The sequence below is a fragment of the Nomascus leucogenys genome, chromosome 8 (genome assembly GCF_006542625.1).
Source record: "Nomascus leucogenys isolate Asia chromosome 8, Asia_NLE_v1, whole genome shotgun sequence".
Classification (NCBI taxonomy): domain Eukaryota; kingdom Metazoa; phylum Chordata; class Mammalia; order Primates; family Hylobatidae; genus Nomascus; species Nomascus leucogenys.
The window spans coordinates 59517032-59542439 of record NC_044388.1 but is presented as its reverse complement, the minus strand read 5'-3'; the positions used below and the strand labels follow the sequence as shown (position 1 = coordinate 59542439).

The window sequence follows — 25408 nt, the reverse complement described above, 5'->3', positions numbered from 1 at the left end:
GATAAATGTAAGATGCTAAAAATCCTGTCCATCTAGTTACAAGTGACACAACTGTAAAATACATGTGTCCTTCACAGTTATTAACTATAAAATATACAGACTGTATACATGATAAAACATAAAATTATACTATATTAATAGTATAAATATACCATGGATATAGTTAAATATTTGCAAGCTTCTGTTCTTGTTCATATTTTAAGAGAACAAGACTATAAATCACAGAATTATGTCTGACTTGCAAAAAAATGAGACGCAACTCTAATGAATCTATATTCAGTGAAAGACTTGGCCTTACCTAGAAATAGTGCAGCACAATTCAGTTGGATTTTTCAACAAAATGAGTAACTCCCAGACCAAGTTGTCATTAAGACGGTTTCTAGGCCACGTGCAGTAGCTCATGCCTGTAATCCCAGCACTTTAGGAGGCCGAGGCAGGCAGATCACTTGATGTGAGAAGTTTGAGATCAGACTGGCCAACATGATAAAACCTCATCTCTACTAAAAATACAAATATTAGCTGGGCGTGGTGGTGCACGCCTATAGTCCCAGCTATTTGGGAGGCTGAGGCAGGAGAATTGCTTGAACCCAGGAGGCGGAGGTTGCAGTCAGCTGAAATTATGCCAGCCTGAGCAAAAGAGCAAGACTGTGAGAAGAAAGAAAGAAAGAAAGAAAGAAAGAAAGAAAGAAAGAAAGAAAGAAAGAAAGAAGAAGAAAGAAAGAAAGAAGATGAAGAAGGAGAGGGAGAAGATGAAGAAGAAGAAGAGGAGGAGGAGGAGAAGGAAGAGGAAGAGGAAGAAGAAGAAGGTTTCTACACTTACAGAGATGAATAAGGAGAAGGGAGGGGGGACAGTGAAGTTACTGATTGCTTACTATATATTAATATGCTTGATGGGTATTTTAAAAATTAATCATATGAGATAGATATTATCATTCCCATTTAGCAGACCAGGAAACAGGGAGGTTAAATAAATTTCCAACTGTCAAGTTACAGCATTTGGATGGGGTCTCAGTTCTTCTGACTGAGATCCTAAGATCTGGATTGGCCATTTCCACTGGTCTTACGCGCACCTGGGCTTACGCTCAAACTGTCCCCTCAAATACATTCCACCCCAGTGTCCAGCAGTGATTCACCATTGACTCATCCTTGTCTTTCACTTCCTGTATCTAACCAATTACCAAAACCTGTCAAATTGACTCCCATCAGTATCTCTTCACTTTGTCCCCACTACCACCAGCCTTGCAGATTCGTTTCATCTTTTGCATAAACTACTGCAATAGCCTCCTGTTGGCACAATTTCTTCAAAAGTCGGATCCAAGCAACATCATTCTACAATATATGTCAGTTGAACACTTGCTCTTCCAGTTTTTTCTTTATTTTGCTTCTAGCACCTTACTATCCTTCATATATATTCCAGTTCTCTTACCAGTCCTTCTGAGAGTCTTTAATGAACTTCTTCTTTCACCAGTCTCTTTAAGAAATTTTTACCAACCTCTTTGAGAAATACCAATGTTTTTTAGAGGCCTGAGTCTGTTTTGCATTGCTATAAAGGAATGCCTGAGACTGGGTAATTTCTTTCTTTCTTTTCTTTTTTTTTTTTTTTTTTGAGACGGAGTCTCGCTCTGTCGCCAGGCTGGAGAGCAGTGGCACACATCTCGGCTCACTGCAACCTCCACCTCCCAGGTTCAGGTGATTCTCCTGCCTCAGCCTCCCAAGTAGCTGGGACTACAGGTGTGTACCACTATGCCCAGCTGATTTTTGTATTTTTAGTGGAGACGGGGTTTCACCATGTTGGCCAGGATGGTCTCCATCTCTTGACCTCGTGATCTGCCCGCCCTGGCCTCCCAAAGTGCTGGGATTACAGGCATGAGCCACTGCCCCCAGCCTCTTTTTTTTTTTTTAAAAAAAGGTTTATTTGGCTCTTGACTCAACTGGCTGGAAGATTGGACATCTGGTGAGGAACTCAGGCTGCTTCCATTCATGGCAGAAGGCGAAGAGGAGCCTGCATGTGCAGGATTGCATGGCAAAGAGGAAGCAGGGGTTGGGGAGGAGCTGCCAGTCTTTATTTAACAACCAGCGTTCTTGGGAACTAATAGAGCAAGAACTCACTCGCTACTGAGATAATGGCACCAAGCCTTTCATGAGGGATCTTCCCCTATGATCCAAACACTTCCTGCTAGGCCCCACCACCAACACTGGGAATCAAATTTCAACATGAGGTTTAGCAGGGACAAATATCCACACTGTTAACAGCCTTAGTTCTTTTTGTGCTGCTATAACAGAATACCTGAGACTGGGTGATTTATAAAGGACAGAAATTTATTTCTCACAGTTCTGGAGGCTGAGAAGTCCAAGATCAAGGTGCTGGCAGGTTCGGTCTCTGGTTCCAAGATGGCATCTCCTTGCTATATCCTCTGGAGAGGAGGAACACCGTGTCCTCATATGGAAGAAAAAAGAGCCCACACCTGCGGATCACCTGAGGTCCGGAGTTCGAGACCAGCCTGGCCGATGTGGTGAAACCCTGTCTCTACTAAAAATACAAAAATTAGCGGGGCATGGTGGAGGGTGCCTGTAATCCCAGTTACTCGAGAGGCCAAGGCAGGAGAATTGCTTGAACCCGGGAGGCAGAAGTTGCAGTGAGCCAAGATCGTGCCACTGATCTCCAGCCTGGGAGACAGAGACTCCATCTCAAAAACTGAAAAAAAAGGGATCCCATGCCTGAAAGCCTTTTTTATCGTGACATTAATCCATTCATGAGGTCAGGGCCCTCATGACCTGAACACCTCCCATTAGGCCCCACCTCCCAACCCTATTGCATTAAGAATTAAGTTTCCAACACACGAATTTTTGAAGGGAACAAAAACATTCAAACCGCAGCAGTGTCACCTTGGGTCTCTTCTTATTCCACCCCCATGCCCTGGGGAATCCTATTTTTGCATACAGCTTCAAACGCATACACATAGTGATAACACTGAGTCTGTGTTTTCAATCCACGTCCCTCATACTATTTGTACAACTGGTTAGTTATTTCTGTCTACTTAATATCATATAAGCACATCAAATTCAAATATGGTATGCCCAAAACTGGACTCCTATCTTCCATCTCCCTATGCCCAATCCCAAACCTACTTCTCTTGCTGTATGCATCCCTCCATGTTATCAACTGCTAAATGTTGAAATCATCCTTCATTTCTCCTTCTCCTTCACAATCTAATCTCAAGTCCTATTGATTTTTCATATCCTCAAATTTCCCATGGTCATTGCTCCTTTCCAGTCTGCCATTAGTTTTGTTTTCTTGCTGGGACCAGTTAAGAGACATCCTGTTTCCATTGTGCCTCCAACCAGTCCTCCTCCTTGCAGTTAGCACGAGCAAGTAGTGCAGATACCTGGAAGATTAGTCGACTACTCAACATATGTTAAATAAGCAAATCAGTGCTCTCTGTTTAAAACATTTTAGTACTCTCTGTCCCATATGACATGAACTTCAAAGCCTTTGCCACTGCACACGAAGTCTTTTTGTGACCTAGACTGTACATCTCTATTGTCAGAAGAGTGGACCCCCACCCCCACCACCTGACACATGCATTCTGTTTCAGGAATGACCAACTATCTATAGTTCTCCAAGCAAGGCACCTTCCCATGACACTGCCTGTGCACATTCTTTTATCTAGAATCCTCATCGTCTACTTGGAAAACTCCAACTCCTTTCTTCAAGATTCTTATTGAAGCTTTTGCTGTCCTTCCCTCCTTCCTCCTCTAACCCCCACAAAGTTCTTTGTAAACAGCATCGTTCTTACAATTCAGCTGAAGTACTTACCCAAGATAAACTAATGCACTTGTAGAGATGCCCAGGGGGTGGGGGCCAGGATGAAGAAAGAGCATTCTCAAAGCTCCCCCAGAACATTCCTCTTCCATTTTCAGGAAGTCTCTTCCTCCTTTTAAGAGACACCAGACATAACAGACCTTAAGATCAGTCTTCCAAGTCCCTGACATGGCCCCCAAGTCATAGTTATCTTCTCCATTCCAACTATAGCCATCACGTAGAAAATATTAGTGGCCATTCTGAGGTTCACATCATATTCTTAAAATGAGTCACTGTTCTCAGATTCCCCTTTTCTATGGCTGTATTGTCATTGCTCAGAACTAATTCACCTAATTTCTATCCCAAACTTCCTATCATACACGTCACATTCATTTTATCTTCAATCCCTATCCCTTTCCCTTTCCTTTCATCCAGTTTACCAGTGCCTTACTGACCTGACTTCTCCCATGACGCAGCCCAAATTACAGGGCCAATCTCCAGCAATCTCTAATGACCCTGCCCTTCAGACACACCTGCCTTGCAAAATCCAACCCTAGCACAATCCACTTCTTCCCATCCTACATTCTTGGCAGCTGAGCACTCCTGGAGAAGTCACAACTTGCCCCAGCCAATGAAAATTCATGGTTTTCTTTCTCAACTGCATTCTCAAAGAAACTCCTCCATCTTTTTACTTGGCTTTGATGAGTTTCCTCAATCTTCCTGGTGGTTAATACTAACAAAAATGTGAAACATGATCTATGGCAAACAAGTTAACAAAACGACCTTGAGGGTGTTGAATACAGCAGAGGAAGAAAACAAAAAGTTAAATAAGGTAAATGTAATAATGTAGCTCTAACACTATATGTGTGTGTGTGTGTGTGTGTGTGTGTGTCCTTTAATGCTATATATTATGTCCTAAGTCATTTACTTTCATGACACTAAGAAATATTATTGCTATCCTCTTAATTCTTCTAGATTTTTAGTTTGAAAAATGGGATGAAGTGTGGACCATTAATAAGAATGGCTGCTTTCAAATCCCTTCATGTCCAAGGCACCCTTCATACTTATTATCCTTTATCAACCAGGGACACACGACTTTTGTTGTTTTCATTTTAATTTATTCTATGCAGTTTAAAGTGAAAGTTAAAACATCATACAAACCACAGAAGCTTTATAGTACTGACCAGTTTTAAAACATAAACAGTGAATGATCATTTATACACATTCCTCATCTTTAATTTTACATCTTGTTATATATACAAAGGTACTATTAAAACACATAATTCTAATTCTTTATAAACCTATTGTCAAGCAGCAAGATGGCAATGCATCATAGCAGAGCACAGAATATTTCCTTCAAGGAACCACAGCAGCAGTATTTGGTGAATGGTTATGCATAGAACCAACCTGGAGGATCATGTTAAACATTCCCCATAAAACAGGTAGCACATGTACACCAACAAATGAAAAATGTAACTTTAATTGACATAAAATAAAATGTTACTCTTTACACTTTAAGTTAAAAACTATAGGACACTTTAGAAGCAGACAATACAAGGTGCTTTATTTCTAGACTTCACAACAGAACACTATTCCATTAGTCACTTGAGTCCATAACCTCTGAGGACTGCTCAATGGCTTTTTAAAGTCAACCTCAAATATAAAAAGCACTTTAAGTTTAAGAATCAAAATCTATCAGTTACATCTTACAACATACTACTTGAGAAAACTGACTTTTAAAAGACTGCATCGTTGACTAATTTCAAAAATTGTTGCTCTTAAAAGTAAAAATGCACCACTTTCAAATCTTTCCACATTTTAAGATATCATATTTTGTGAATCCATTACTTCATATATTCTAAACCTTCAGCAAAATAAAATTAAAATGGGTTTTAAACCTAATATCTAAAGAAATGGGTCTGCATGTCTGTGAAGTGGCTGTATACCACGGAGCAATATATTTGTTTCAACTATGAAAATATCACTACAAAATCCATCAAGTGAATTTTATATTCACTTTGATGGAAATATCAAAAACCTCATTTAACAGCACTACATAAATATTTAGTGTTTTTGGCATTTGAATCAGAGCAACGCAACCAATGCAATTGGTACAGGCAATTTTCACAAAAAGTTTCAAAGGCAAAACAACTGGAAATGAATGGCTGGTTGGGAAGGAAATAAAACAACCTACCAGAGTCCTCAATTTTAGAATTAATCTTCAAAAGATGGCATGCTGATCACCATCATCCTTTGTGAGAGGTTAGACAAGATTCTAATACATGTATGTGTTTTTAATGCTTATAAACTTTTAAGCTCTAAAATTAACCACAGGCTAGTCCACCTCCCACTGAGACTGAAAATGTAGTTGTGATGCAGTTCTGGTAAGTTTAGCTACAAAAGCACTAAAACAGGAAAAGAAACACTATACCACATAAATAATTCTGCATTAACTATCTTGCCTTTGTTAGTGGCATTAAGAAATACGTACCATGGTAAGTGTGTTGTGAGGTGCACAAAGAGAAAAAAGTTCTAAACAAAGGATTTGTTTATAGATCTTCATATTGACATCAGTGATGTTTCTTTACCCTCCCTAAGTGAGAGTCTAAGAGCTAACTAGTATGCTTTTAGGTATATTTCACAAGTTAGAGTATTTCTTAAAATTACATAAAATAAGACATGCTTGAAGCATAAATGTCAATAAATAATGCCAACATATATACCTCTACAAAGGTTAACCTGTATTAATTTGGGAATGACCCTTGTAGATTTCAGGGGGAGAGTTACATCAGCCATCATTCTTTAATAGTGACATAACAGGAAGCTCACCAGCTATTTTAAGTTTTCCAGCAACTATTATCTAAACCTTAGGTATCCACCATAAAACAGAATCCATAGTTCAAAACATGAGACTACGAAAAATCTAATTTAAATATCCTCCCAGTACCAAATAATGCCCCCCAAAACTTGTGGGGGCATTATTTTTTTTCTGATAATCATTTTAAGATGGTATTTAGCTAGTAGGAAGCATTAAAATTAATGCTTGAAACCGTCACTGTTTTGTTATGTCCTAGAGTCACATAAAAATAGAAAATTGTATCTAATAAAGAAATGAAGACAGAAAGACTGTGCCTCGCTCTCGGCTGCTAGGAAATCTTCCCCTAGCAAACACATAAAACTAAAGTTATGTTCTGTGAATTCCCTTTTAGTATCTCCAAGAGCTACAATATAGCAAAAAGGTGTTCATCAGAAACATTGGGACAGAGCCAGTGAACTGTTAAACAAAACTCTAAGCAAGAAGTATGAGGTATCAAACATAATAACACACCATCATAAAACAGAGGTTAAATAGATATTTTGTGATGACTAGTCCTTAATAAAGGTTAAAAAAAAACATAAAAAGAACTTGGATTAATAAGTTGGCTTTAAATTTCATTCTTGTACAAAGCAGGTAACACTAAACAGGAAGGTTGTTTAATTCACATCTCTCCTCCCTGGTAAACACTCAGACCAGAGTTCAGTTAAGACAAACATGGAAACCTGGCAAGAGAGTCATTTTACAGCTAAGGGGGAATTTTCACCCACTACTGTTTTCCTCAATACGCATTACCTTTGAGGTCTTGTCACTGAATTGTTGTTTGTGAAGAAGTGTTTTTCTCCACAACACATTCCTTGAGCATAAAGTCCTCCTATACAAAGTGAGTAACTAATCCCACTCCTCCTAAAGTAGAAGATAGTTCTTAGATTCCTAAGTTACTACTCTAAAATCTTGGTTACCCCCTCCCCCCCCAAAAAATGTGTTTCACACAGGATAACAAGTTTAACATTATAAGAGTCAGAATCAAATTCCCCAATAAATAACTGCTATCTTAAAAAGAAAAATAAACTTACAAGCTACCATTTTTAATTTAACCTAAGATACTACCAATTGTTAAGATGCACCATTATGTATCACTAAGAAAAAACACTGCCCATTAAACTATGACACAATGCTTTTGTATCACAGAAAACGTTTATTTTATATTTATTGAAACAGCGCTTTGAGTTAAACAGATTTTTATCACATCAATCTTGTGCATATGTAAAGAAAATGTGTGAAATAAATTGGTTAAGTTATAATTATAACTTCATATTCTGAATCCAACTCTTCTGAATCACTTTTCAAACCACAGTCATTGATGTCTGCATTTTTCCACAGAACGTCTCTCCCCGTGTTGTCAAGAGTACTGGTTATGCAGCACTTCTTGTAAGAGTGCTCCAACACTGTCTTCTGTTTAATGGCAGTGGGGAGCTTGGGACAAAACGATGTTTGACGCCTTAATGATAGTCCTGCTCGGTGCATGAATCGGTCACACCAGCCTCTTGTGGCTTTGAATTTTGTTTCATCAATTCCTAGGGTTTTGGCAATTTCTCCTGCCTTCAATTGCATTGCTTGGCGTGTGACAGGCAATCCTTTTGCACGTGTCTCACTGATGAAATGTAGTACAGCTTCATCTACTTGTGGGTACCTACCTTTCTTAGGTCCCGTAAAACATTTTGTTGTTGCTTTGCAGGAAAATATGGAATTGCGATCATTTCTCCAGCGACGAATATTTGCTTCACTAATATCAAATGTACGCCCTGCTGCTCTGTTTCCATGCTTTTCTGCATACACTATAACTTTTTGTTTCAATGCTGAATCATAGTGTAATCTTTTTGAAGACATTTTAAAATGTCAATTAAACCTGACACATTTGATACCAACAAAACACATGTTGGTTAAAGGGATGACACGATGACAAGCTGTAAATTCGCACATGCACACGGTAGGAGCGTTACATGACTATCACCTGGTTGACAGTAATGAGATACATCCCAATTTCAGACAAGTTAAAATGGGAAGAAAAATGTACATTTTAGGGCGAACACAATATGGTTTTTCAAGTCTTTAATGTTTACCAGATCTGCACCAGTGCAAGAAAATAAGCCCAGAAGCCAAGCAATAAGTGTATAAGTAGAAAGCTAGTGAAACAAAATATTGTCTTTAAGATGAAATTTATAATAGTCCAATTTGGTTTTAGTTCCCTTTATTTTTATATCGCTTACATGTAAATCTTTTTTAAAACTGGACTTAAAATCCAATACAAATGTTCTTCAGTCATTGGTAAATTTCAAAGCCAAGTCACTAAAAGACAGAAGCTGGCAACTGCCTTTTCATCCTTCAAAAGTACAGGACTATGTCAGGGGTCTGTAGCCTTCATCAGTAGGTGCCCTCCTTTGGCGAGCGGATCTGATTCTATGTGGAGAGGAGGAAGTGTCTTCTTCAGTTTCAGATCCTGAAGGCTCATGATCTCCCTCTTGGGATCCTGTGTCTCCCACCAGTTCCCGGAGAAACTTGAATTTTGATAAAAAAAGATGCCATACAAAATACCAACCTATAGAGAAAGACAAAAACATTAAGAAAAGTTATTACACATAATGTTATCAATTCAAAACGCTACAATTAATGGGGGGTATATTACAAAATACTATATAAAAATATACATAATTACAAATATATAATGATATAACAAACATTTTTTGTACAAGGAATGAGGATAAACTCTGGGATTACAGTAATGGCAAAAGCAGTCTCTACCCTCATAGAATTTAGAATTCGGGCTGAGTCCATCTACAGTAAAATCATAATGAGTTTATGACATCTAAGTAAAAGTGTTACTTATACTAAAATCAAATTTTTGAGAGCATTTTTCTGGGAAAGAAAGAATTCACTTTGCCATTTACTTGGACTTTCATATCTTGGTGCTATTTATTTACTAAAAGCAAGTTTGTTTCAATCAGAATCCAGAAGGCCTTAAACAGCAGGGCTTAACTGGACTATGATGAAAACCACTCAGTCAGGACAAAACTATTCATAAGTTTCTGGAAATAATTTTCAAAGAAAATATATTTTCTTAAATTATATGATGAAAGACTAAAGCCATGGCACCAATATCTTAGATTCTGTGTTTAAAACACAGATTTTTAAAATACGATATTTTCACATCAATGTCATTAAAAAGTATGACTAATTCTCTTTTAACAAAAAAAAAAACAACTTTTGTTTTTGCAAGGAGTAGTAAGGTTTTTAAATGTTCACTAATAAGGAACAAACATTAATTTATGAAGGAACACACAAGAGAAAACCGCTGAACCTATGCTTGGTTGCTCTAAAATGTTAAGAGCATAAAATAAACTAAATTAACCACCCTAACAAGGTTTTTCATGCTCACGTGTTTTCTTGATGCTGTCTACTTTAAAGACTCTGGTTGCATAGAACAGAAATGAAACACAGCATATTTTGTGAAAACAAAATACAACCAGCTCTTCTTGCCCAGTGTTAATCCAGGCCAAGATAAACGGATACATAAGGGGAGTTTCTAATTTTACTTGTTTTTTTTTACTATCTCTGGGAAAAAATTACTATAAACCCCTTGATACTAAAGACAAACTTCAGAGATTTAATCCATTTCTCAAGTTTTTGCTTTAAGCTTGAGTGCTGAGTGTTACCTGAACCAAATCACAAATATTTTTTGGTCAACTGTGTGTCTGAGTAAAGCACCCAACTTTGTAAAATATTATTTTAATGATATTCCAAATTAGCATCTTCTCTTTTTACCCAAAATTCTGTGTAAAACAGGCAGAGCGAATTAGTGGAAAGAACACCGAGGAAGAAGTCAGGAGTTCCAGTTCTGACAGAATATTCATTCCAGTGAGGAATCAATGAGAAGGTATCAAAAGGTGCCTGGCATTAGGCATTTTCTAAAACGCTCAACTGATGTCAGTTGTGGTTGTCCTTAGGCAGTGGGATCTGAGGTAGCTTCTGTTGAGTTTTTAAATTGAGATGTAATTCACATACCATAAAATTCATCCATTTAAAGTATACAATTCAGTGTTTTTTAGCATATCCACAAGATTGTACAACCGTCACCACCACTGAAGTCCAAAACATTTTCATCAACCCCAAGAGAAACCTCATACCCATTAACAGTCACACCCCATCCCTGCTCCCACTTGCCCCTGGCAACCACTAATCTACTTTCTGTCTCTATGGATTTGCCTATTCTGAACATGTCATTTTAATGAAATCACACAATACGTGGCCTCTGTGTCTGGTTTTTCAAACTCAGCCCATGTTTCCAAGGTGTGTCCATTGTGTTGTAAGCATCAGTACTTCATTTCTTTTTATGGTTGAATAATATTCAATTTTATGTACATATTACATTCTGTTTAAGGATTCATCAATTGATAGACATTTAGAAGTTTCTACTTTTGGCTATTATAAGAAAGAAAGTTGCCACTTTTTGACTGCAATGAATATTTGTGTACAAGTTTCTCCATGGACGTATGTTTTCATTTATCTTGGGTGTATCTATCTAGAAGGGAATTGCTGGGTCATATGGTAACTCTGTGTTTAAACACTTGTGAAACTGCAAAGCAGCTTCAACACTTTACATTCCCACCTGCAATGTATGAGGTTCCAATTTCTCTACATCCTCGCCAACACTTTTTATTGTCCATCTTTTTTATTACAGGACTCCTAGCAGGCATGGTGGTATATCATGAAGCTTTGATTTGCATTTCCCTCATGACTAATGATGTTAAACATCTTTTCATGTTCTTATTAGCCATCTGTTATCTTCTTTGGAGAAATATCTATTCATTTCTTTTGCTCTTTTTTAAATTTAGTTGCTTGCCTTTTTATTATTGAGTTGTAAGAGTTGTTAGTATATTCTAGATATTAGATGCTTATCAGGTATATGATTTGCAAATATTTTCTCCCATTCTGTGGGCCGGCTTTTCACTGTCTTGAAAAAGTACTTTGAAGCACCTAAGTTTTTAATTTTAAGGAAGCCTAATGCATCATTTTTTCCTTTGTTTGCTTGTACGTTGGATGGCATATCTAGGAAACCACTGACCAATCCTACATCATGAAGATTTACATCTATGTAGTTCTAAGAGTTTATAGTTTTGCTCTTAGATGTAAGTCTTTAATCCACTTTTGTTAATTTTGGTATAAGAGAGGGGTCCAAATTCATCCTTTTGCATGAGGAAATCAAGCTGTTCCAGGATCATTTGTTGAAAAGATTATTTTCCCCCACTGTTACATTATCTTGGCACCTTTGTCAAAAAGTAATTGGCCATAAATGTTACAGTTTATTTCTGGACTCTCAATTCCATCCCATTAAGCTGTATATGCCTATCATTATTCTAGTCCCATCCCATGTTGGTTACAGTAGCTTTAAACTAAGTTCAAAAATCAGGAAATGTGAGTCCATCAATGTTCTTTTTCAAGATTGTTTTGACTATTCCGAGTCATTTCCATGGGAATTTTAGAATCATCTTGTTGATTTCAGTAAAAATAAATAAATTAATTAAAAATGGCATCAAGAATTTTGACAGGGACTGCATTTAATCTGTAGATCAATTTGGAGACCCACCTTGTTTTTTTAAAAAAAATATATTTCTCTGTACTTACCAAATTTTTCCACAATGAACAAAACATGGCTTTGGTAATTGGGATAAATAAGAAAGAAACTGGTAAGATAAATCATGAATAGTCTGTAGACTTATATTTTGTAAATACCTCAACGCCATTAATTGTCCTAAATTAACAAGGTCAGTTGACTTCAACAAATACTAAGGAAAACTTCTCTTAACTCTTAGATTAGACTCGAAAATGTAACTTAAAAGAACTCACTTGATCAGTGTATTGTGCTAAACAGATACTACAGTGGTAAATTTACTATCAGAGAATTATAATCTTTCTAAAAACTGATAGTCTTGATTTCATTAAAACCAAAGATTCCAACAGTGGCTACAATGTAGAAAATGACCATAAAGAAGAGTGAGGAAGTCTTTTGACTGAAAAGGCTATGATAAAGGGCCTCACCACTGGGGTTCCCAACATAAAGTACTATAGTGCTCTTGGAATGGTTAAGAAAGAGTAAGTCTCTCAGCACAGAAATCTACAAGGTAAGGAACTAAGGACAGCTGTAGCTTTCAGAGGCTTGGGATACAAGAGCATTCAGCTAGATCACAGACTCTCTCTTCCCCAATTTTAGTAAGAGGAATCAAAAAAATTTTTTTGGTAATCACTGCCAGCAACCAATGTAAGGGATTCAATCTCAAGTCAAAATTCAGAACCAGAATGTGGTATCAATGAGAAAAACTCCAGAGTTTGGAGAGGCAAGTTATGGCTACTATGTCCACTCACCACTCCCCTCCCCACCCTGGCCATCTGAACCACTCCAATTCCATACTGCTGTAATTTTTATCCTCAAATCTGGAGAGAGGTAAGCTTGAACAGTATGCATTTTTCTCCCAATTCTGTCTGGGTATAGGCTGTGTGAGGGCTGGGGGAAAACATGCAGTAGTGACACTGTTTCTCACAAAACACTGTGAGGTATGGAATTCCCCTAATACAACTAGGGAGCTCATCTACTGGGCAGCCAAAAAGAACAAACACCCAGTTGTTGTTTTTTTTTTTTTTCACAATGACTACTGTAATGATAGGTTGGGAGTACAAAGGAAAGAGATAAATTGCAGTTTAGGTAAGAATTGCAGTAAATTCACTAAATTGAGGAAAGTTCAACAAGTTGTCCTCCAAGGAAAATGACTAAGTTCTTACAGAGGTGTAATTTTGGGGAGAGACAGGAGGAGGACAGGAGGAAGGGGTGTTTCCATATCATAATACTTAGGACTAGCAAGATCTGATGCTTCTACCACAGGCTGTTTATCAAAGAGTGTTCACAGTCTGAACAAAGGATGAGACTAAAAATGCCAGGTAGTCTGAATGGGAAAATGACACATGACATATCTGTTTTGAGGAAAAAAACCATTATTAAAGCCCCAACGAATACATACCAGGAAAAGTATGATTGAGCAAAGAATAAACTAAGAAAGGTATTACTGTGCCAGATACAACTGCCAATAAGCTATTCAACTGCTATGTTAGATATGACAATAATAACAACTAGGACGCATCACACTACCTGACTTAAAGTGAACACTGGTGCCTGGAAGACAGTAGTCCCTGTGGGCCTAGGGCAGCTGTGGCCACAAGGAAACAGTTCTCTGTTTGAGGAAAGGGAAAACTGGGAGGGATTTTGTCTTACAGCTTCGGTGCCAGCTTAGCTGCAGTAGAATAGAGAGCCCCAGGTAAATTTGTAAGTTTCCCAACTCCTGGCCCTGGCTTCCAGACAGCTAGGGGGGAACTCACCCCACCCTAATGGGAAGGACACAAGCCTGACTGGATTCACCACCTGCTGATTGTAGAGCCCTTGGGCCTTGAGCAAACATAAGTGGCAGCCAGGCAGTGGTCACCATGAGCTTCAATCAAGACCCATTGTTATGCCGGCTTCAAGTCTGACTCAGCACAGTCCCAGCAGTGGTGGCCACAGGGGTGACTATGTTATCCCTTCCCCAGCTCCAGGCAGCTCAGCACAGAGAGACTCCATTTGTTTGGGGGAAAGTAAGGGAAGAGAACAAGAGTTTCTGCTTGCTAACCCAGAGAATTCTTCTGGATCTTACCCAAGACAACCAAGGTGGTGACTCTACAAGTCTGCAAGAGCCACGGCATAACTGGGCTTGGGATGCTTCCCAATGCAAACATGGCTACAGTGAACAAAGACTTAAGTCACAATGCCCAAGTCCCTTCCAAAACTTGGAAAGCATTCCCAAGAAGGATAGGTACAAACAAGCCCAGATTGTGAAGACCACAATAAACACCTAACTGCAATGCCCAGACACCAATAAACATCCAGAAGTATCAAGACCATCCAGGAAAACACGACCTCACCAAATGAACTACATAAGGCATCAGAGACCACTCCCAGAGATATGTGACCTTTCAGAGAGAGAATTCAAAATAGCTGTTTTGAGGAGGCTCAACAAAATTAAAGATAAGAGAATGAATTTGAATCCTATCAGATAAATTTAACAAAAAGATTGAAATAATTTTTTTAAATCAAGCAGAAATTCTGGAGCTGAAAATTTCAACTGACATACTGAGGAATGCATCAGTCTCTCAACAGCAGAACTGATCAAGCAAAAGAAAATTAGTGACCTTGAAGACAGGCTATTTGAAAATATGCAGCCAGGGCCGGGCGCCATGGCTCACGCCTATAATCTCAGCACTTTGGGAGGCCGAGGCAGGCGGATCACGAGGTCAGGAGTTGAAGACCAGCCTGGCCAACACAGTGAAACCCTGCCTCCACTAAAAATACAAAAATTAGCTGGGCGTGGTGGCACGCACCTGTAGTCCCAGCTACTCGGGAAGCTGAGGCAGGAGAATCACTTGAACCCAGGAGGCAGAGGTTGTGGTGAGCTAAGATCGCGCCACTGCACTCCAGCCTGGGCAACAGAGCGAGATTCCATCTCAAAATAAATAAATAAAATAAATGAAAATATGCAGTCAGAGGAGACAAAAGAAAAAAGAATAAAGTACATCTACAGGATCTAGAGAATAGCCTCAGAAGGGCTAATCTAAGAATTACAAGCCTTAAAGAGGAGGTAGAGAGAGAGATTAGGGTACAAAGTTTATTTAAAGAGATAACAGAGAACTTCTCAAACCTAGAGAAAGGTATCAATACTCAAGTACAAGAAAGTTATAGAACACCAAGCAGATTTAATCCAAAGAAGACTACTCAAGGCATTTAATAATCAAACTCCCAAAGGTAAGGGACAAAGAAAGGATCCTAAAAGCAGCAAGAGAAAAGAAACAAATAAGATACTCAAAAGCTTGAACATGTCTGGCAATCAATCTGCAGTGCAATGGCACGATCTCAGCTCACTGCAACCTCTACTTCCCAGGTTCAAGCAATTCTCCTGCCTCAGACTCCCGAGTAGCTGAGATTACAGGTGTGCACTACCATGCCCAGCTAATTTTTGTATTTTTAGTAGAGATGGAGTTTCACCATGTTGGCCAGGCTGGTCTCAAACTCCTGATTTCAAGGGATCCACCCGCCTTGGCCTCCCAAAGGGCTGGGATTACAGGCGTGAGCCACCACACCAGGTCTTTTTTTTTTTTTTTTTTTTTTTAAGATGGAGTCTCACTCTGTTGCCCAGACTGGAGTGCAGTAGCGCAATCTTGGCTCACTGCAACCTCTGCCTCCCTGAAACCTCCGCCTCCCAGGTTCAAGTGATTCTCCTGCCTCAGCCTCCCAAGTAGCTGGCATTACGGGCGCATGCCACCACGCCCAGCTGATTTTTGTATTTTTAGTAGAGACTGGGTTTCGCCATGTTGGCCAGGTTGGTCTCGAACTCCTGACCTCAGGTGATCCACCGGCCTCAGCCTCCCAAAATGCTGGGATTACAGGTGTGAGCTACTACGCCCGGCCATGGCATGGCATATTTAAAATGCTGAAGGAAAAAAAATTATCCTAGAACAGTATATCGAGCAAAAATATCCTTCAAACATGAAGGAGAAATCAAGACTTTCCCGCTAGGGGATTTAGTCAACACCAAACCTGTCCTACAAGAAGTGCTAAAGGGAGTTCTTCAACCTGAAAGAAAAGGACATTACTGATAAGAAACCACCTGAAGGTATTTAAAAAGGTGCTCAACATCACTGATCATCAGAGAAATGCAAAACAAAACTGCAATGAGATATCATCTCACCCAGTTAAAATGGCTTTTATCCAAAAGATAGACAATAACAAATGCTGGTGAGAACATGGAGAAAAAAGGAACCCTTGTACAATGCTGGTGGAAACACTGTGTACATAAGTTAGTAACACCACTATGGAGAACAATTTGGAGGTTCCTTTAAAAATCTAAAAATAAAACCACCATATGATCCAGCAATCCCACTGCTAGGTATTTCCCCACCTACCCCGCTAAAAAAAGGAAATCAATATACTGAAGAGATACCTACATTCCCATGTTTAGTGCAGTACTATTCACAATAATCAAGATTTGGAAGCAACCTAGGTGTCCATCAACAGAAAAATGGATTTTAAAAATGTGGTACATATACACAATGGAATCCTATTCAGCCAAAGAAAAGAATGAGATCCTGTCACTTGCAATAACACGGATGAAACTGGAGGATGTTAAATGAAATAAGCCAAGCACAGAAAGACAAACTTTGCATGTTCTCACTTATTTGTAGGAGCTAAGAATTAAAACAACTGAACTTATAGAAAGTAGAATGATAGCTCCCAGAGGCTGGGAAGGGTACTGAAGGGGCAGGGAGTGGGAATGGTTAATGGGTACAAAAACATATTTAGATAGAATAAATAAGATGTAGTATTTGACAGCACATCAGGGTGATTACGGTCAACAATAACTTAACTGTACATTTATAAAAATAACTAAAAGAAAATAAAAGAATTATAACACAAAGGATAAATGCTTGAGGTAGTGAATAACCCATTTATCCTGATGTGATTATGCACTGCATGCCCGTATCAAAATATCTCACGTACCCCATATATATATATACCTACTATATACCCACAAAAATAAAAAATACTACAATAATTTATTGTATATTTCAAAATAGCTAGAAGATTTGAAATGTTTCCAACACAAAGAAATGATAAATGTTTGAGGTGATGGATACGCTAAATACCCTGCTTTGATCATGGTAAATTATATGTATGTATTGAAATATCATATATACTCCATAAATATGTATGATTATGTAGCAATAAAAATAATAACAGCTAACTTTTAAAACTCTGGGACAAGAACGGTAAGAAAATGCTTTGCACATATCATCTAATGGCCAAATTGTTATTCAGTTTAACTAAACTGTTCTGTCATACACTTCTGGTATGCCACACTCCTTGCTGCTGACTAATAGGGCTCAAAATCTATTCATCTATGGTATTTGTAATCATCTTATGACAAATATAACACGAAATAGAAAGTCACACACATAGTTCATCTCTTGTTATTTTAATAAAGCAGCTTTTAGTTCAAGTTAGAGAATTCCAAAGACTTAGCTTAAACAAAAAAAGGGAAATTTACTAAAAGCTACAGAGGTGTCTCAGAGAGCATGGGAGGAAGCGCCCTTACGAGGGACGAGAACTAGGAGAAGGTTCTCATGAACTGAGGTCATTTGCTCAGAATTATCTGTTTCTCTCTGCACAGTGGCTCCATTTTCCTCTATGCTTCTCTCTGTAGATTGCTCCTCCTCCCCCCAGCTTTCTAAAACACAAACCTAGAAAAAACACAACGCAGAATCTCTGCCCTAAACTGAGTTCAAGTTTCAGCCCCAGGAGCAGGTACAGTGAACATGGATATAGGGCCTATCCCTGAGAGGACATGGGTGTTTTTATTTATTTATTGTAGAGACAGGGTCCTGCTTTGTTGCCCAGGCTGGTCTCAAACTCCTGGTTCAAGTGATTCTCCCGCCTTAGCCTCTCAAGGTGCTGGGATTACAGGTGTGAGCTGCCATGCCCAGCTGACATGGGTGTTTTCTGAGATTTAAGGGGAGTGAAGGGAACAGCCTGGAAAAAGATCCCCAGTAATGATATCTCCTCTACCTTTATTAGACAATAGGCTCTTGGAGGATGGCCTCTATCACAGGAGCCACCCCAAAAACAAACCCAGGCAGGCAATTATTTTGTTAGATAATGTCTAACCAAAACCTTTAATCTTCTTGGAATCTGCCTCAATTCCTTTAAAACACAGGCCTGACCTTTGATAAAGGTCCACACTGCAAAAAGTCCTCCACCTCTAGAACAGAGGAACTACTTAGTCAGGGCAAGGGGGGGTCACAAGAGGATAGGCCTGACCTTTGGTCCATACTGCAAAAAGGTCACAGGCCTGAGCTTTGGTCCACACTGCAAAAAGGTCACAGGCCTGACCTTTGGTCCACACTGCAAAAAGGTCACAGGCCTGACCTTTGGTCCACACTGCAAAAAGGTCACAGGCCTCACTTTTGGTCCACACTGCAAAAAGTCCTCCACCTCTAGGGCAGAGGAACTACTCAGAGTCGGAGCAAGGTAGGGTCACAAGAGGATAGGATTCGTATTTTCCCTTTTAGGGAAAAGAACACCTGTAAAAGAAAGGCAAGTTCAAAATTATTATCCAGTGGAACGATTCTAGTTAAAGGTATGTGATTATCACACTGCACCCTTCACAAGAGGGATCATTCAAACTTCAAAATCTGCTGAGGAGTTTTTAGAAAATACAGATTGCCAAGAGCTCATCCCAGATATCCCAAAATCAATCTCCAGGGATTGTGCTTATTCATTTTTTTAAGCTCCCTAGATGATTCTGATGCACATGCAGCCTTGGAAAAGACAAAAAGAAGTGAAAAAGAAGCATGAGTGCTGCTGCCAATCAATTGTGGAGATTGGCCAAGGAAAAGAAGAAAAAGATTAGCAGTGGGGTGCCCATGGGGGATAGACAGAACAACAGTTGACCAGAGAACCTGAGAACACTTGAGAAAAGGCAGCTTAATGCAAAATCAGTATTTACTAGTGAGACAGTGTAGGTATGCATGTAAGGGGAGCAACAAAGAAACTGGCCAGACATTGCTGATGAGTGGAGCAATGCTGCAGGAGGACCCTTGATATGATGACCGACATAATGGATAGTCAGAAGTGGACATAAAGAATGACTGTATCTTGCTCCAAGTAGAATTGTATTATGTCTGGTTAATAAAATGTTTAATATAGCACTTATGCATTCAGAACTCATTCTCTTTTATACAATGAGTGGAAGAGAAGACAAGTGGAAAGTTACGTAATAGAAAATAAAGCATCACCCTTTACATGATATTGGTAAGAGAGCACCAAATAACAGCAGAGAGGTGTGTATGCAGGTGTGTGTGTTGGGAGGGGGAGAGGCACCTGTATAACCATAAATATAGACCAACCTAATCCGGACCCTGGGCCCTAGTGATTAACTTCTCCCACGTGAGCATATGTATTCTGGGGGAGAGGGAAATGAAGGAAGTAAAACCACTAAAACCCAGGCAGGCTTTTTCTGAAAAAGACTTACCCATTGCACCCTGCATGCCTACAGCGGACTTAAGAAGTATAGCTTATACAATTCCTCCCACCCAGACCCAAAAGGCACATATCAGAAACTTCTTAACTCTTATTCTATGGGCATGGGTCTGGAACCACGTCCTGGGATTTAGTAAGACAGAAACAGTAGAGAGTGAAAAAAGAAAGGCGAGGTGAGGGGCAAAGGACAGTCCACAATACACTGATTGTTAAAATGGGTTTTGCAGTTTTTCAGCTTAAAAGGAAGTTTATGTCTTGCTTCAGTCTCGCATTGTATGCCAGAATAACTAGTCAGCAACACAGGGTGTGTATTCTGAGACAGGCAAAAGAGCACTCACTTCTGTGTGCCAATAAGTAAGCATTTGTTCAAATGATGAATTTCATGAAACACACTGTAAATTGTTTTCTATGTAAGATAAACATGCTGGCAGCAGAAGGGTTGTGATAGATGAACTTGAGTGATGAACCATCACTATCAACACACCACAAACCCAGGGGAGAAGTGTAATTTCACCTTCAATTACACAGTTATCAGTTCACAAAGTGCTTTTACATTCAATCACTGTGCTTTTACACAATCCATCTGAATGAGACCAGCAATCATTATTCCCATTTTCTAAATAAGAAAATAAAGGCACACAGTGACTCACGACATTAGAAGACAGCCAGCTACATAAGACAGAGCAATGAATCTTAACAGTGTATCAAATTTCTCAGATTTTCATGGTGACAGTATGACTGAAACACAAAGCACTATCTAGAGAATGAGAATACGATTTTGCTACTTGCTGTAGTCTGAATGTTTGTGTGCTCCCAAAATTCATATATTGAAATTTAATCCCCAGTGTGACAGTACTTGCAGGTGGAGCCTCTGGGAGGTGATTAGGTCATAGGGTGGAGTCCTCATGAATGGGATTAATGCATTTATTAAAATAACACCCCAGAGAGCTCCCTCACTCCTTCCCCTTCTGCCATGTTTGGACACAGTGAGAAGACAGACATCTATGAACCAGGAAGCAGACCCTCACCAGACACTAAATCTGCCAGTACCTTGATCTTGGATTTCCCAGCCCTCTAGGACCATGAGAAATAAACTTCCGTTGTTTATAAGCCACCCAGTCTATGGTATTTCTGTTACAGCAGCCCAAACAGATTAAGACACACTACCCAAGGCATTTTCAGTCCAAAAGCCAGGTGCAGTATAACCACAAATTCTTTTTTTTTATTATACTTTAAGTTTTAGGGTACATGTGCACAATGTGCAGGTTTGTTACATATGTGTACATGTGCCATGTTGGTGTGCTGCACCCATTAACTCGTCAATTAGCATTAGGTATATCTCCTAATGCTATCCCTCCCCCCTCCCCCGACCCCACGACAGTCCCCAGAGTGTGATGTTCCCCTTCCTGTGTCCACGTGTTCTCATTGTTCAATTCCCACCTATGACTGAGAACATGCGGTGTTTGGTTTTTTGTCCTTGCGATAGTTTACTGAGAATGATGATTTCCAGTTTCATCCATGTCCCTACAAAGGACACGAAATCATCATTTTTTATGGCTGCATAGTATTCCATGGTGTATATGTGCCACATTTTCTTAATCCAGTCTATCGTTGTTGGACATTTGGCTTATCTTTGTAAATTGTGGAATCATTCCAATGGAGTTATATAATCTCACCTTCATGATAGTATCTAAGTAGCTAGTTGACTGGCTCAATACCAATTTCACATTTATAAAAAGCTCTTTTCCATTTTCAATCTTATTGCCTTATTTCCATTTTACTCTGAAGGCAGCAAAGGCTCATCTGTGAGACAGTATGTCCAAGTCCTAAACGTAGACTAAACCAAGTAAGCCAAGCTCTTCTAATTCTTAAAATTCTCCCTCTATTGTACACACCCCTTTCTCAACGACACACTAGGCAATGCTAGAAGTTATTATGCCCCTGGAGTTACCACTATCAAATCAACACAAATTTGAACCATAGTACCTCCAAATCCAAAGCTTTTCTATCCAATAATCATGACATTTCAAGTTGCCTTTTAAAATCTCCTCTCTCCTCTTTCTGTTCTCTTCTTCTTCTTCTGGTGATCACAAAACTGCCATGGATCCAAATATCGTCGTTATTATAGACGATGAGGACCAAATTTTCATCCATACTTTCCACCTTTCCTGAACCTCAAGAGGGAATTTCTACCTGGCTAGTTTGAAGACATCTCAAAAACAGTGAGTGAGTGAGAGAGAGAGAGAGAGAGAGAGAAAGAGAGAGAGGAGAGAGTGCACGCGCATGTGTCTGCTGTCTGTCTCCATCCAACAGCTCTTTGGGGGAACTATATTCTCTCCTCATCTCTATAGTAGAAAAGAGTTCCTCTTCGGCATTTTGTTCCCACTTTATCTTATCCCAGTGCTACAGATTCTATTTTAATGAACCCTCTCACATCTGTTTCCTTCTCTACATTTCTAGTGTCATTCTCTATCCTAGATCACATCCTTGTATCTATCAACTGGATTGTCACCATAATTTCTTATATCTCACAGGCATGTTAGACCGCAATGTTCTTCCATGAATCCTAACTCAATAAACTATTTCCGACTTCGGCAAGTTAACCTTTACGCACTTCAGTTTCCTGTTCTATAAAATGTGAATAGCAGTACCCATTCTCAAAGGGTATGTGGTTAATTAAAAGTTAATACATGTAACAAGCTAAAATGAATGCCTAAAACATAATAAGTACTCATCAAATATTAGCACTGTTACCATCTCATAGGCTCCAACCTCCTCCCCTCTAAGGCAAACAATACAGATAAAAGACTACTACTACTGTAACTAAGAATTTAAAGCATTATTAATATATAACTTCTAGATCATTCTACAATACTATTACTTCAATATGACCTATTTTGGGTAATTGCTTTAGCAGCTCATGCTCACTTCCATCCTCCATAGTACTGACCACCTTCCCTATGAGACACAAGTTTCTTAAGGAAAGGAAACGTATGGTTTAATCAGTTTTCCAATGTGTTCACTATGCAAAAAACAGCACCTGGCACAAAGTAGATACTCAAAACAAATCAACCAACTTTTATTCTCCCTGTCCCAACCCCACCCCCAAAACTACCAAGATTTAATTAATTGGACCAACTGATCCATTACAGAGTTCAATGTTTGCTCTGAAGAGTCCTACTATATAGCATAGTAGCTACTGTATGGCAAAAGCTGCTGGTGCCCTTTCACAAAAGTACCAAACAACCCTCAACCAAACTGACCTGAGATGTACAGAACATTTCAATCAATAGCAGAAAAAAACATTCTTTTCGATTATATATGGGACGTTCACAAAGACAAACCGTATACTGGCCACGGGTGGTGGTTCACGCCTGTAATCCCAGCACTTTAGAAGGCTGAGGTGGGCAGATGACCTGAGGTCAGGAGTTCGAGACCAGCCTGGCCAACATGGCAAAACCCCATCTCTACTAAAAATACAAAAATTGGCCGGGAATGGTGGCATGCACCTGTAATCCCAGCACTGTGGGAGGCCGAGGCGGGCGGGTCACCTGAGGTCAGGAGTTCGAGACCAGCCTGGCCAACATGGTGAAACTCCATCTCTACAGAAAACACAAAAATTTGCCAGGCGTGCAATCCCAGCTACTTGCAAGGCTGAGGCACAAGAATCGCTTGAACCCGGGAGGCAGAGGTCGCAATGAGCGGAGATCTTGCCACTGCACTCCAGCCTGGATGACAGAGAGAGACCCTGTCTTAAAAAGAAAAAAAAAAAAAGATAGACCATATTCTATATCATAAGTCCCATTAAATGTAAGAGTAAACCCTCCTAAATTTTATCATACAAAATACATTGTGTGACCATAAAAAAGTCAAATTAGAAACTGATAACAAAATATCTGGAAAAGAACAAATATTCAAAATTTAACAACACACTTCTAAATAATCCATGGTTCAAGGCAGACATCACAAGTGAAATTAGAAAATATCTTGAATTGAATAAAAATTTAAAAGTTAAAACCAATACTTAGAAACAATTATTAAACGTCGGCCAGGCATGGTGGCTGACGCCTGTTATCTCAACAAATTGGGAAGGCAAGGCAGGCAGATCATGAGGTCAAGAGATCGAGACCATCCTGGCCACATGGTGAAACCCCGTCTCTACTAAAAATACAAAAATTAGCCGGGCGTGGTGGCAGGCACCTGCAGTCCCAGCTAGTCAGGAGGCTGAGGCAGGAGAATCGCTTGAACCCGGGAGGTGGAGGTTGCAGTGAGCCGAGATTGTGCCACTGCACTCCAGCCTCGTGACACAGCGAGACTATGTCTCAAAAAAAAAAAAAAGAAAAAGAAACAATTACCATTAAATGTCTATTTTCTTAAAAATAAGAAAAGTCTAAAATCAATAACCCAAGCTTTCCCCATAAGAAACCTGAAAAAGAAGTACAAATTAAACTCAAAATAAGCAGAAGGAAAGATATATAGATATACACATAAACCAATGAAACAGAATATGGACAAGCAATAGGGAGAAAACAACCAATTAAACCAAAGGTGGTTCTTGGAAAAGATCAATAAAATTTATAAACCTCCAGTCAGGCCAATTACAAACAAACAAGAAAGGACACAAATAACCAATATCAGAACCTACAGGTGTTAAAAGGCTAATTAAGAAATATTATAAACTTTATCCCTGTAAATTATACAATTCCGAGTAAACAGACACAGTGCCTGAAAAACACAAACTATGAAAGCTCATTCAAGAAGAAACAGGTAAGTGGAACAGTCCAATATCTAATAAAGAAACTGAATTTGTAGTTGAAAATCTTTCCAAATAGAAAAGTCCCAGCCCAGATGAATTCTACCAAACATTTACAAAGAAATTATGTCAAATGTGACACACTCTAGTAATCCCAATGAGTCAATCCTTTGTGTAATCTTTATGTGACTCCTCCTCTTGAATGTGGGTAGAAACTGATCTGCTTCTAACCAACAGAACACGGCAAAACTGGCCAGGAGCAGTGGCTCATGCCTATAATCCCAGCATTTTGGGAAGCTGAAGTGCACGGATCACCTGAGGCCCAGAGTTTGAGACCAGCCTGGCCAACATGGCGAAACCCCATCTCTAGCAAAAAATACAAAAATTAGCTGGGTATGGTAGTGCATGCCTGTAGTCCCAGCTACTTGGGAGGCTGAGGCACGAGAATCGCTTGAACCTGGGAGGCAGAGGTTGCAGTGGGCAGAGATCACACCACTGTACTCCAGCCTGAGTGACAGAGTGAGACTCTGTCAAAAAAAAAAAAAAAAAGAGGAAGGAAGGCTGGCCAGCAGGGCACGGTGGCTCACACCTGTAATCCCAGCACTTTGGGAGGCCGAAGCAGGCGGATCACCTGAGGTCGGGAGTTCGAGACCAGCCTGACCAACATGGAGAAACCCCGTCTCTACTAAAAATACAAAAAAATTAGCCGGACACGGTGGCCTATGCTTGTAATCCCAGCTACTTGGGAGGCTGAGGCAGGAGAATCGCTGGAACCTAGGAGGCAGAGATTGCAATGAGCTGAGATTGAGCCATTGCACCCCAGCTCAGGCAACAAAAGCAAAACTCTGTCTCAAAAAAAAGAAAAAA

General features: G+C 39.4%; 1 protein-coding gene across 1 annotated transcript in view; it reads right to left on the bottom strand.

Moving 5' to 3' along the window:
• Nucleotides 1-4898: 4898 nt before the first annotated feature.
• SMIM13 (small integral membrane protein 13) overlaps nucleotides 4899-25408 on the bottom strand; it is a 42965-nt gene continuing 22455 nt past the window's right edge. Inside the window, exon 2 of the mRNA XM_003263509.4 lies at nucleotides 4899-9216. Within this exon, the coding sequence (XP_003263557.1) occupies nucleotides 9017-9216 (200 nt within the window). The 3' untranslated portion in view covers nucleotides 4899-9016. The remainder of the gene's footprint in view (nucleotides 9217-25408) is intronic.